Below are 14,141 nucleotides of genomic sequence, written 5' to 3' on the forward strand. Positions count from 1 at the left end.
CAAGAGATAACCGATAGCCACGGACTTGTAAAGCTGATGGCTTCAAAATATTGAGGCAAAGAGATAAAAAGCCACTATTAAACCAGGGGTTTAATAACACAACTATCCCTAAGTTTTAAATATGTGTACTGTTTTGACACATCTCCATGCATTATTGGATTTACTACCGGGTGGAGGTGATGGCATGCATAGATAAAACCACCCAGTGAGTTCTTATTTGGGGAAACCTGTAGTGATGTAGACACATAGCTTTAACTAGTTAGGTTCTTTTCCTAAATGAGACAAATCTTTAAGATAAAGTAGTCCTCGAAACTCTAAGGAGATCAATTTTCCCTAAAAAAAAAAAAATGAAAATGGATGGAAGAAGGAAGAAAATCTGAAGGAAAGGATGAGAAAGAAAATGGAAAATTTTGAAACATTATGCACTGGTAGTTTATTGTCCAGCACACAAGTATCTATAGGAATGGTTGATCAAATGCCTATGGGGGGTAAGTCCCTCTGTTAAGTTTGTTGTTTGTTTTTTTTTTTAATTTTTTTTTCCAACGTTTTTTATTTATTTTTGGGACAGAGAGAGACAGAGCATGAACGGGGGAGGGGCAGAGAGAGGGAGACACAGAATCGGAAACAGGCTCCAGGCTCCGAGCCATCAGCCCAGAGCCCGATGCGGGGCTCGAACTCACGGACCGCGAGATCGTGACCTGGCTGAAGTCGGACGCTTAACCGACTGCGCCACCCAGGCGCCCCTGTTTTTTTTTTTTAAAAGATGAGTTGTTTCTGTCTTTGGAAAGCTCATAATCTTTAGGAGAGAGAAGCCGATAACCAGGTGCAAGGTAGGAAGCGAAGGAGGTAACAAGGAAGAAATACGTGAAGCACAAGTAAAAAACAAAAACAAAAACAAAAAACAAAAAACAAAAAACAAAAAAAAAACCAAGAGGAAAGAAAGGAAGTATTGACACTTGAATTAGGGCTTGAAGGATGGGAGGATTTGTGTTTCAGGGAGATAGTGGGAGAGGAGCAGAGGAGAGTGTCGGGGCGGCGTCTGAACACACACACATCTGAGAACTGTGGGCAATAGTGGACGTTTTCTTTGGCCACAGTGCAGAGTATGTGAAGAAGGCCAAAAAAAGCAAGGATGGCCATTACGTTTGGTTCTCATGGGAGGTCTGGTGTGCTACGAAGTGAAAGCATACTTGTGGCCTTGGTGGGAGCCGTTCTCTTGCTACTACGGAAAGATCCTGCTACGTGCAAGATGGTTAACCCGTAAGGGGGTTTCTGGGCACTTTTGTTTCCTATTTCCCACATCTGTGACCCTGTTTCAAATGGCCTTGCTATATTAAGTTTTGAATCCACGAAGAAAGTTTTTGTTTTTTTTTTTTCAGGGAATGACTGCTATAACCCCCAAATTCATGGTCTAAGATAGTGTTTACAAAGTCATGAGACCTTACGTGTCTCTACTTTACATTGCAGGATCTAACCTGTGAATTCGGTCTACCCCTCTGACCTTTCCTTCACATAAGGCAATGGAAAAAGGACTGTCTTAATCCCTCAGCTAATTTTTATGTTCTTCTGTTCTTCCTTTTTGGCAGGGAAAAATATTTAACCTGCTCAGTTTCTATACATGGGCATGGTGGAATATTCCTCCTTTGATCGATCCTTCCATCACCCATATGTTCATCTGTTTTGTCACTGTTATTATTCTCCACACGCATCATCATCTTCCTGCCTCATAATTCAAATAATGCCTAAGAAATGGCAAAACTGAGGGTTGTTCATGGCTCTTTAGAGCCTCTGGAGAATACCGAAATCCTGAATGCTGACTAAGAATGTCAAAAGTCTACTGTTCCCTGACTAGTGAGGAGATATTTACTAAGAACGTCTGATGTTCCAGTCAGAGGATTTAACAAAGATCATGACAAATGGGGACCCACCTCCATCTCTCATGGAGATTGTACTCAAGTGGGAGAGAGGAAAATATATACACAAGCTTGGAAGCTTACATAAACCAGTTGAGAAATAAACAAGAGAAATATCTAATGTGATGTGTGCTGATTGAGTGGTCATGAAGATGAAGATGATCAGATATTGAGGGTGGGGGGTTGGGATTAAAATGATTTTAGCAGGGTTATGTAAAATTGGATTTTATAAGGAAGTGCACAGGTAAGCCTAGAGAAAGGTTCAGGAACCTGACTACTGTTTGGTCACACAAGAAATTTTGTCAGCTATGAAACCTGCTAATCATCCCCAACTGGGATGATCCCTGCAGAATAGTCCTTCTCCCTGATGGATGCATTGCCTCCAGTTCTTTTTAAATTTTTTTTCTAGATTTGTGTAAAGTATGGGATGTCAGGTGGAATCTGAAAGACTGCAGTTGTGAAGCCAAGGAAGTGCCCATAGCTCTGCACCATTTCTGTTCTTTATAAGTGGGCTGTGTCTAAAAGGCACCCAAGGACTGGACCAAGAGAACAGTGATTAGGAAAAAAGATATCGCCCGGGGGTGGAAATATCAACTATACAGTTGTGATAAGTATTGTGAACACAGGGCTGTGTCTCCTTGGAAATGCTGGCTGCCTTCCTGGACAGATTCCCATGAAATGGTGATACTGTGGTGAATTTTTTCTGGTGCAGTACTGGCCTTCAATCTATAATCTCAGAAACTCCACCATCAGTTATCTAGAATACCCAAGATGTCATAGTAGCCAAGCTCAAAAGAGATGGGTATATGTCACAGTCTGTTTGGGCTGTTATATAAAATACCATAGATTGAGTAGCTTATAAACAACAGAAATGCACTTTCACAGTTTTGGAGGCTGGCAGTCCAAGATCAAGGGGCCAGCATGGTCATGTTCTGGTCGGGTTCCAGGTCTCCACATGGTAGAAGAGGCTGGGGGTTTGTGGGGTCTCTTTCATAAGAGAATTAATGCCATTCACAAGGGCTCCACACTGGTGAGCTCATCCTCTCTCAAGACCCTACTTTCTAACACCATAACACTGGGTGTTAAGATCCCAACACGTGAATTTGGAGGGGTGGGAGGGGGGGCGGCAAACATTCTGACCATAGCAGTGCATGAAACTTGTTTTTAATGAGAAACAGATGCATAGTATTTCGGAACTCAAAATTCTTACAAAGTTTCTTGACAAGTCTGAAGTTAGGAAAAGAAAGACTCATGAGAATCATATATATAGTGGCTTTAGGTTCTACGAGCATGCTGAGTCCATCCCCACAACAGAGATATAATGGAGGACCAGATACCCAGGGCACTGCTGTGGGGTGCCGCCATGTTTTGCTCTCTAAGCTTCCTGGTTTTATATTCCCTGTGGGTGGCAAGATCCCCTCTGGTTGTTCTTCCTTTAATATATTAATGCCTTCATTCTGATTTCAATCCAGTCTTTTTCACCAGAAAATATGTAATCTCTTTTTATATCTCTTCTTTGAATCATCCTGTGGTGATTTTATAATACTCAGAATGCAATCTTACTTCCTTAATTTTTCTATTCTGGAAAGATGCTTTCTGTTTCCTCAGGGTGCACACTGTACTCTAGTTCTATGAAAATAACAATAGCATTTTCTACGAGATATCTACACAAACAGGAAATTAATTCTGGGATTTCTTTCAGTTATCTATTGCCATGCAGTAAACCAACCCAAAATGCTATGGCTTAAAAAACAGCAACAGTTTATTACTTCCTATTATTCTGTGAGTTGACTTGGCTTCTTTGAGTGATTCTTCTACCCTATATGACATTGGTTGGGGTCTCTCATTTGGCTGCATTCATCTGGTATTTGGGATGGGTTGGAAGGTCCAAGAACATTTCACTCACATGTCTGGGCTTACTTCCCCTCCACGTGGCCTCCTCACATCACCAGGTTGACTTTCTTCGTAGCGTGTTAGTCTGAGAGTTCTTACATGGGAGTTGGCTTTTAAGATAGAGGAAGTGAAAACTGTCAGTCTTCCTAAGTCCAAGATTCAGAATATCACTTCTGCCACATTCCAGGGGTCAAGGTAAGTCACAAGGCCAGCCCTGATTTGAAAAGGGTTTGACAGACTCCAACCATTAATAGGTAGAAAGCACACAAAGTGGGAAGGAATTGAAGGTAGCTATCTATGAAGACTGTCTACCACAATTTGCCTTTCAGCTACAATATTCCCAGTAGGAAAAATATTCTCACCCTCTTGCCCAAACATTTCCTTACATGACAACAGCAGCTTGAAATCTCGGATTTCATCATTTCAATCATGCCCCTGTGCCATGAGGCTCTTTGAGTGCATTTCCTCATATGCAAAGGTCTTTAAGCTAAAAGTGCAATTTATCTGTCTTGCAAAACCTGACAGAGACTGGCAGCTCAGGAGCAGGAAAACTGCAATGCTATTCAAAAAAGGGGGGGGCTGGAGGTTGGAAGGGCACATAGAAGTCACTGGCTCATAGTGATTCTGAAGTCCACTTCCACAACTTGCACCCGGTTGCCCCTAATCTGATGGCAGAAAATATGTAACAATTAGGTCCCTGCTTTCTCTGGTTTTGGTCCTCCGTGGCTCTTTGTCTTACTCTCTGAGTCCTCACATCTGTTTTCCAAGTCATCTTTTCCTGTCCAGAAGAAGTGACCTGTCCCTCAAGAGACTTCTCAGCTCTCTTCCTGCCCTGAAAGTTTGGGGGCCCAAAGACTTTTTTTTTTAATTTAAATTTGAACAGCGTCCCTTTTAGTCAAAGTTAACGAAGTGCCTTTACAGTGTTTGTGGTCTTCGTAAGAATCAAGTTATAGGCTATTCATTAGACAAAAGACAAACACCAATTGTTTTGAGACAGACCTGTCTTCTCAGGGTTGTGGTCAGAGCGTTGTGGAACAACACTTGTAAGATTCTTAAAAGATTATTTCAGTTCTCTACCTTAATCTTTCAGAGATTTCAGTAAGGGGTCCTATTTGTAGATTTCAGTAAGGGGTCCAAATTAAGGGTCCACCCTTAATATGATTTTTACCTCAAGACCACCTTTTACTGGAAGAGCTCTGGATTGACCTTTGCCCTGACGGCCATTTTTCACTTTGAAAACCCTTTGCTGATCTGACAAGTCTTCGTGGCAAGTCCTGCGTGCAATGATTTCCTTTCATTTTGCTTGAGAATGGAACACTTCCTTCCCTTGTCTCTTTCTTTCTCACACAGCCCTCTACCATACAAGGCCAAACAAGCCAGCTGACAGTTCCACATCCTTCCACAATTCTCCTTACTCAGGCTCACCCATTCATTAGGTACATTTTATGTTTTCTACATCACCACAGGCAACCGTCTTGCCAACTTTCCACCAACCTATAACACCGTGTTCTTTTATTATGGCCTCTAATAGCAATTTTCTAACTAAATTTTTAGTCTTCCAATGGCTTCCTCACTGTCCTTCAGGCCTCTGTCACCATCCCAAGGCCAATGGATAAGTTTTAGATTTTCTGTTAAGGCAGTTCCATACTTCTAACCAGTTTCAGATATATGCATCCATATATCTCCCCAAATTTAGAGACATAAAAGTAATGATCATATTTGCTTATAATTCTGTGGGTTGGGAATTCAGTGGGGTGCAGTGAGGATGAATTGTCACTGACTCAAAGTGTCTGCTGTCTCACCTCAGATGGTTCAGATAGTACAACGGTCACCAGAACTGCTTGACTGGGGTCATATGGCCAGGATTTCATTTTCATTATTGATTGTTTTTCTTAGTTCTTTTCCCCTAGGCTGGCTTGGGCTTCTTCACTGCATGGTCATCTCAGAGTAGTTAGACTTCCTTCATGGTGTCTGACTTCCTTTGGAGGAAAGTGAAAACTGCCATATTCAACGGGAGAAAAGTACCTCACAAGGGACAAAGAAGCATGCACAGTTACTAGAAAGGAAAGAGTTGATGGAGCCCTCCCTGAAGGCCATCAACCAGCGATTGTCTGCTTTAGGACTGTTCAAACATACCTTATCATAACTTATGAAAGATCTGAGTCCTAGGAAATATCTATATACTTAAATATTGTTTCAACCTATAACCTCTACTCATATTTTCTAATCTGATTTAATTCATTTCGTTTAAAATATTGGTGACAAACTCCAATTTTATTTTATAATTACTGCGTTGAGATGAGTAATTTAAAAAAAAACAGTGGTTCTGATTAAAGTCTCTTATTATCTATGACAAAAATGAGTCCATATAATAACGCACTTCAAAGTAATTTGCCCAAAGTTATGCAGCCTAACTGAAGCAAAGAAGTGATTAGAATCACGTCTTCTAGCTTAAGCCAAGACACTAAATCCCATTCAACTTGAAAACCATGCTTTGGACCAGTTCCATGTCTTACATCGTTTGTCTCCATCCAAACATTGATCCAAGTTCTCTGTTTTCCAGAACAATAAAGTCCCACAACTCCAATTCCGATCCTTTTTGCACATTAATCATACTTTCCTGGTCTTACAGTAAACAGATCAAGGGCACTTGCAACTCTCATTCCTTTATAAACAGCACCTTAATTTAAAATAAATAAATAAATAAATAAATAAATAAATAAATAAATAAAGTAAAAAGGACCAATTTGGTGAATGGTATTGTAAAGCTTGTGACTGTGGAAATAAAAATATCCCTCAAACTCTTGGAATTTTGAGTTGTGAAAAGAGAGTTATTGTGAGCACAGTTCTGCTGAAAGTGGGAAATGTGTCTCTCACCTTCCAGAATCAGCCAGTTTCAGGATCGCACAGTGTGGACACTACTTCTCATCACTGGAGTCTCTTTTCCCAATTGAATTGCCTGCGTAATATATCTCTATAACTGGAGCTACACAGTTAAGGTGCTACCATTATAGCATAGGCTGGGAAGACCTTTTATTTTATTTTTTTTATGCTTTTATTTTTATTTCTGAGGAGACCTGTTAAAATGATATTCTATGCCAAATACCAAATAACAAATTACAGAACTATCCACCCCTGTTGTTTTCTTTTGTTTGAAAATGTGTATGAGATTCAGGTGCCTCGGTGGCTCATTTGGTTAAGTGTCCAACTCTGGGTTTTGGCTCTGGTCTTGATCTCACAGTTCTTGAGTTCAAGCCCTGCATCGGGCTCTGTATCGACAGTGCAGAGCCTGCTTGGGATTCTCTCTCTCTCTCTCTCTCTCTGCCCTTCCCCTGCTCTCTCTGTCTCTGTCTCTCTCAAAATAAATAAATAAATAAATAGTATAAAAGATTGAATTGAAATGATGAGATTTCATTTTTTTTAAGTAGTTGGTAAGGAATTTTTGTCTCTTCTTCAGTAATGTACAGCCCTTGGGCTGCATAATTTCTAAGAGCCCTTCAAATTCTGAGATTCTGTGGCCAGTCAGGGAAATACTGACATGACCTGTGTTGTGTCTTCTTGGGACAGGAACATCCACAGATACTAAAGCATGGTTTTACATTATATTTTTTTAATAAGGGAAAATTATTTCAGAAGGATAGGTTGACAAAGGACACGGTGAATTTCCAAAATTAACTGTGAAAGACGGATCATCTGGGCATGACTGAAAGCCGTGCATAACCTTTGTGCTCCGATATTTCATTTCAAAAATGTCACTTTCTGCTTATTCAATGCTACTGTCATTATACTATTTTAAGCATTAAAATTTGTGTTCTGGAGCTGAACAGGAATTATTGCCTCTATCTTTGGGTTTATTAGAAATAATTTAAAATTCATTCAATAGCAATAAAACTCACCTTTTGTATTATGGTTGAATTTGGTTTAATGTGGAAATTTGCAAGCAATTTTCATTGTCTTTTATTAGCAGTATTTCAGCATCTATGTATATAGATCAAGACCGTTTTGAAGTATTCTCTAAAGAAATGACTTTTTAAACATGATTTTTTTTCTTTAATTTTTAATGGCCTAGAGTGAGGTTAAGGTAGAATAAATTATGTGACAATGTTGTTTAAAATTTCAGACTTTGCCTTATATGGGCAAACTTTAAAAAAAGCGTATATGACAGTTAAAACAAATTTTTATTTCTCCATAAATTATTTACTCAATTGCAAGGGGGATATGGAATGGGAAGCAACTATTGCCCGGGGGAAAAAAAAAAAAAGTCTCCAGATATCAAAGGAGTGAATCTGTTTATTCATCCCTATCATCTGAAATTTACTTAACACTTTACTATCTAAATAAACCTCAATACGCTCATTTCAAATTTGGATCAATACAAAGAAAGAGGACCAGGAAACAAAATGTGCTTGCATTATATGAATCTGCCTGCATTAGGCTCTTTTTATCACACAGGGTAACGCAGAGGAATAAGGTTGCCCAGATAATGAAGTATTCCTTGGGCAAGGCCGGCTGGGGAATTACTTCAGCTGGTGGGCAGTAGAACAACGTGGAACAGGACAGAATGTGCCGAAGCAGACCACAACAACCAAAAAGCATCCAGAAAATGGGTTGGAATCAGAAGCACGTGCCCTGGCACAAATTAGAGATCGACGAGTCAGACTGAGAAAAGCAACCAGAATTACAGGCTGTGGGTACCATGATGGATAGCTGGGAGGAATATTTCTGTATTTAGGTGTAATTGCTCTTTGTGACATGACTCCAGGGGATAAGAGGATACAGGGCAGAGGCAGGTGAAACGTACATTTAAAAAGGCTGGGAGAGAGTCGTGTTAATTTTGAAAATAACAAAGCTATTTCAAGTATTTTAATGCCAGAAGATGGAATTAAAGTGAGTGCTTAACATTCAACTGTACAGGGTCTTCATGCCTAATGAATACACTATTATCCAAGTCATTTTGGGTTTCCATAACAAAATACCATAGACCAGCTTAAACAATAGCTTAAACAATAGACATTTATTTCCTCTCGTTTCTTGAGGCCAGAGGTCCAAGATCAACGTGCTAGGATAGTTAGTTGGTTTCTGGTGAAAACTCTTCCTGACTTGTAGATGGCTGCCTTCTCACTACATACTCACATGGTGGACCCCTCCCCCCCCACTCCCCCGCCCCTGGCCATAAGGGCCCAATCCTCATGATCTCATCCAAACCCAATTATCGCCCAAAGGCACCATCTCTAAATACCATTATATTGGGGGTTAGTGCCTCAACACGTTACTGTGGGAGGGATGCAATTCAGTCCATAGTAAAAGTGAATTTTGATTATCTAAGAGTCACCGTAAGAGTCACATATTATATTTTATTCCCCTGGTAAGACAATATCTGTGTTTAGTTTGGCACTGAAGTGGTCTCATAGTACAAATGGATTGCCTATATTCCTTCCTAATGAATAGTTGCTGTACTTTAATTCTATGCTGTGTTCTCGAACAAAACCTTTTCTTTCTTCAATCATTTCATAGATATGAAGTATTTTTACCTATTTTTTTCTCTTCCTTTTGGCACACAGAATGAGTGTCATCTGCTCACATTTTGAGTATAACCCAAGCATCGGTCGTGCCCATTCCAAAGGCCATCTTCTAATCTATGTGGGAAGAGGGACGTTGGTTCCAAGGTTGTTCGTGAGGCTACTGCCTCCCTAAGTATCAAGTCATTACCAGCCCTACCACTGACCCCTCCCTGCCTGGGAATCCTGGGTTATAGTCTTCCCTTAGTGTAGTCTGCTTCCTAGTCTTGGGCTCAGATGCTTGAATTCGGCCTGTCCTGTTATTTCTTTCCATACAACTACCCAAGTCTAGGCGGGGATATCAGACTTTATGAAAGGCTAAAGAAAACAAACGCAGATTATAATTTAGAAGGTATAAAAAGGCTAATCTTATTCTACATGTGACCACTCCCATATAATGAATTATCATCTCATGGACATATTAATTCCTAGCTTTAGGTTTACCCTCCATTCACAGAGCACCTCGCCAATCAGACTTCTCTCCTCTAAGGTTTCCCCTTTAGCCCAACCCACTCAATCTCTAGAACCCAATAATCAGTGGCAAATATTTTCCCAGAGTGTGAGTTACTTCGCCTAAATAAGACTCTGAGGTGGAAGAAGGCAGGAAACTAGCTTCAGAAGAATGGTCTGGATAGGCTTTTGTTCCTCTGCGTATTAACTCCCTGGCCCTCAAGTACTAAGTCAACTTTATTCAATTATGTCTAATTTTACTTTATGCATCGGGCTCACATTTTTATATATCATCTGATGGGTTTTTTAATTCATGAAAATTAACATACACAGTAGTCTTTAAAACCAGTAAACTTTAAGACCAGTGAGAGATACAGAGAGGAGCTACTGGTCCACTCTGAGTCCCTCCTAAAGAATTCTCTAGGTATTTTTCACCCAATTGTGTCTCTAGGCTTTTCCCTTTTGGCACTAACAGACTCTATTGCTATAACCCCCTGGAACTCAGCATCTAGTTTTTCCCCGATATGAGTTAAAGGAGAAGCCCAGATACATTAAGAAACTTCCCTTCAAAGAGGTGTTTGATTGTAGTGAGTAAAAACTCACTCATTAGGGGCACAGAAGAGTAGAATATTTGAAAGAATGACCCAGAAAAGTGAGAGACATAACCACTTCTAGAATGTTTGATGAGCTTCCTCCCTCTGAAGCCATCTTTGATGTGCAGAGCAGCCTGCTAACTAATCTTTAAGCGCTCGCTTCTCCTTTAGTAAGCTTTAGAAAAACTCCTGTGTCATAGTATGCTAATTGAAAAAAGCAAAATGATCTCAGGTGTTTCCTGATTTGTGCCTTGAGACCCCCGTCCCCGCCCTTAAGGCTGCAAATTGTCGGGAAGCCTGTTATTTTCTCAATCGTTTTACACCTATAAGCTATACTGTCACCTTACATTATATGCTACTATTTACCGTAACTGCATTCCACCACACCGCATAATAATGATAATCATTGTAATCATATATCAGCACAATGAGCTAATGAGATAATAACAAGATGCCAGTACCTTCCCTGCATGCTAAATAATTGATTTCAGTCACAGACAAGTTGCCAACCTGTTCCACCCCACTGTATAGTGTCAGAGTTTACGTTTCACTACAAGGGGTGCCCGCAGTAGGCTGTTGAATGCACTCGTACGTATATCTGTTGTGAGTTTCCAAAAGTTATTCTTGAAGCTTACACAGCATTCTCTGGTTTATTTCCTTGTAAGGCGCTCGAGGGGGTTCTGATGTCTCAGTGCAACATACCTAATAAATTCATTCCAAGATAGCATTTGGGATATCAAAAGAGATCTCATGAACAAAAACAGACAAATACACCCTAATCAACAATACCTGGAGATTCAGAGATTAACTTGTCTAGCCTCATAAGATTTTCACATCAATTTCCCTTGAAATATCAGACCCATCTGTATAGAAGTTATTTATCTGAACCAAGGCAGAGATTAAGTCTAGCAGGCTAGGACATTTTTATCCTAAATGAAAGAGAGATGCGATCATCTGCAATAGCCATAACATTAAAAGGGCTCAAATCCCATGGTATTTTTGTGACCATTTGTGCTCAAAGAAACTTGATTTTGTCCTCCTGAGTTTCTCACTTAATTCTTGGAGGTTAATCTTTATGAAGTTCATGATCGTTTTTATGGAACATGTTTCATCAGAAGGTTTCTCTTTAGAAATTCTAAGGCAGAGGGACGAATTGCCCTGGTTAATGCATTTGTCAGTGTCGGATTATTAATATTAGTTTGAAGACAAATATTAGTACTGTTTTATCAGGTTTTCCTACATATGGAAAGTGTTTGACTTTTTTTGAGTTTTAGTCTAAGCCTCAAACTAGAAATGAAGCAGATTACCACCTCCCATGCCGATCAAAAATTCATAGCAGTAGGGACGCCTGGGTGGCTTAGTCAGTTATGCTTATGATTTAGGCTCAGGTCATAATCTCGAGGTCCGTGAGTTTGAGCCCCACACGGGGCTCTGTGCTGACAGCTGAGAGCCTGGAGCCTGCTTTGGATTCTGTGTCTCCCTCTCTCTCTCTCTCTCCCTGTCCCCAGCTCTCACACTGTCTGTCTCAAATACAAATAGACATTAAAAAAAAAGGGGGGGGGGCGCCTGGATGGCTCAGTCGGTTAAGCATCTGACTTCAGCTCAGGTCATGATCTCACAGCTTGTGAGTTCGAGCCCCAAGTCTGGCTCTGTGCTGACCGCTCAGAGCCTGGAGCCTGCTTCGGATTCTGTGTCTCCCTCTCTCTCTGCCCCTCCCCTGTGCATGCTCTGTCTCTCTCTGTCTCAAAAATAAATAAAAACTTAAAAAAAAAAAAGTTCCTAGGAGCCAACTCGAGTACAAGTCATTTTTGAAGTCTTTCCTATTGTAATAATCTATTTTACCTTTTTTTTTAAATTTTCTCTTTTGCAGTGTCCGCCAAACCGAGACCCCACAGTGATGAATATTCCAAGAAGATCCCTCCTCCCAAACCCAAACGCAACCCGAACACTCAGCTGAGCACCTCTTTCGATGAAACGTACATTAAGAAGCATGGGCCGCGGAGGACGTCGCTCCCGCGCGACCCCTCCCTGTCCCATGTCAGCAGCCCTGCGGGCGACCCCGAGGAGGAGGAGCCCGTGTACATCGAGATGGTGGGCAACATCCTCAGAGACTTCAGGAAGGAGGACGACGACCAGAGCGAGGCCGTCTACGAGGAGATGAAATACCCCATCTTCGACGACTTGGGCCAAGATTCCAAATGTGACCTTGACCATCACAGTTGCTCTTCGCAGTGTGCTACTCCCACGGTGCCTGACTCGGACTTCGCCAAGTCCTCCGTGCCATGTACTCCAAAGGGTTTGCTCTGTGACATCCCCCCGCCCTTCCCCAACCTGCTCTCCCACAGACCCCCGCTGCTGGTGTTCCCCCCCGCGCCCGTGCAGTGCTCCCCCAATTCCGACGAGTCTCCGCTCACCCCGCTAGAGGTCACCAAGCTGCCGGTGCTGGAAAACGTGTCTTACATGAAGCAGCAGCCTGGCGCGTCGCCGTCCGCACTGCCCTCCCACGCCTCCGGCCATCCCAAGCTGGACAAAGAGCAGGCGGCGGCCCTGGGCCCGGGCCCCGCGGCCTCCGCGGCCACCGTGCTGTCCTCGTCCCCGCCCCCGCCGTCCACGCTGTACCGGACGCAGTCCCCGCACGGCTACCCGAAGAGCCACTCGGCCTCGCCGTCGCCGGTCAGCATGGGGCGGTCCCTGACCCCGCTCAGCCTCAAGCGGCCGCCGCCCTACGACGCGGTGCACCCGGGCAGCCTGTCCAGGGGCTCCCCGGCGGGGCCGCATCCGAGCGCCAGGCCCGTGTCGCAGGACGGGGCCAAGATGGTCAACGCGGCGGTGAACACCTACGGCCCCGCGCCGGGCGCCTCCCGCTCCAGGACCCCCACGAGCCCCTTGGAAGAACTGACCAGCCTCTTCACCTCCGGGCGGAGCCTGCTGCGCAAGTCGTCGTCGAGCGGCCGCAGGTCTAAGGACCCCGCAGAGAGTAAGTGTGCAGAGTCCACGTTCCCTTAGAAGTAAGGCGAAACCCCGGGTGTGCAGGTGAAGCCCCGAGGGCAGGGCCTTGGGTCCTTCCAGTTGAAATTCCAAAGTGGGGGCGCGCCTGGGTGGCCCAGTCGTTTCCCTCGGCTGACTTTGGCTCAGGTCGTGACCTCAGGGTTCATGTGGAGTTCAGCCCCTCCTGGGGCTCCGCGTCAAGCTCAGAGCCCGGTGCCTGCTTCAGATTGTGTCTCTTTTTCTCCCCTGCTTTGCACCCTGTCTCCGCTGCTCTCAAAAAAAACAAAAACAAAAACAACAACAACAACAACAAAACACACACAAACACACACACACAAACCCTATAAAAAAGAGAGAGAGAGAGAGAGAGAAATTGCAAAGTGGGTTATTTAACTTTTGCGGTGCTGAAAGACACAGGGCGTTCTGGAAGCACTCCAAGGGACAGCGGGCCTAGGGAAGAGATGTTATGAAAAAGAAGAATGACTTTTTGTGGGACGAAGTGTAAAATCTAAACGGTCACAGTGGCTCTGGGAAAGTCCAACAAAGTAAACAGGTCACTATGGAATTTTGGGGTAAATGTCTTGATTTTTTGAGAAAAAGGTAGACATTCAAACATATTGATAAATGTTAACATGTATCTTTCTCTTTACGTTAAAAACCCACTTGAGCAAATGCTAGTCCGACGCTTTTGCTGGAAGCATAGAAATTAGAATGGAACTTAGTATTTCTCTTAATGCAATGAACAA

The 14,141-nt window shown here is 42.6% G+C and overlaps 1 protein-coding gene across 8 annotated transcripts in view; it reads left to right on the top strand.

The window, feature by feature from the left end:
* Positions 1-14,141, top strand: part of NYAP2 (neuronal tyrosine-phosphorylated phosphoinositide-3-kinase adaptor 2) — a 268,339-nt gene that overhangs the window by 145,102 nt on the left and 109,096 nt on the right. For all 8 annotated transcript variants that reach the window (XM_019838751.2, XM_019838755.3, XM_019838752.3 and 5 more), the window contains one exon: positions 12,278-13,384. In XM_019838751.2, the coding sequence (XP_019694310.2) occupies positions 12,278-13,384 (1,107 nt within the window). The remainder of the gene's footprint in view (positions 1-12,277; positions 13,385-14,141) is intronic.

The sequence above is a fragment of the Felis catus genome, chromosome C1 (genome assembly GCF_018350175.1).
Source record: "Felis catus isolate Fca126 chromosome C1, F.catus_Fca126_mat1.0, whole genome shotgun sequence".
Taxonomy (NCBI): domain Eukaryota; kingdom Metazoa; phylum Chordata; class Mammalia; order Carnivora; family Felidae; genus Felis; species Felis catus.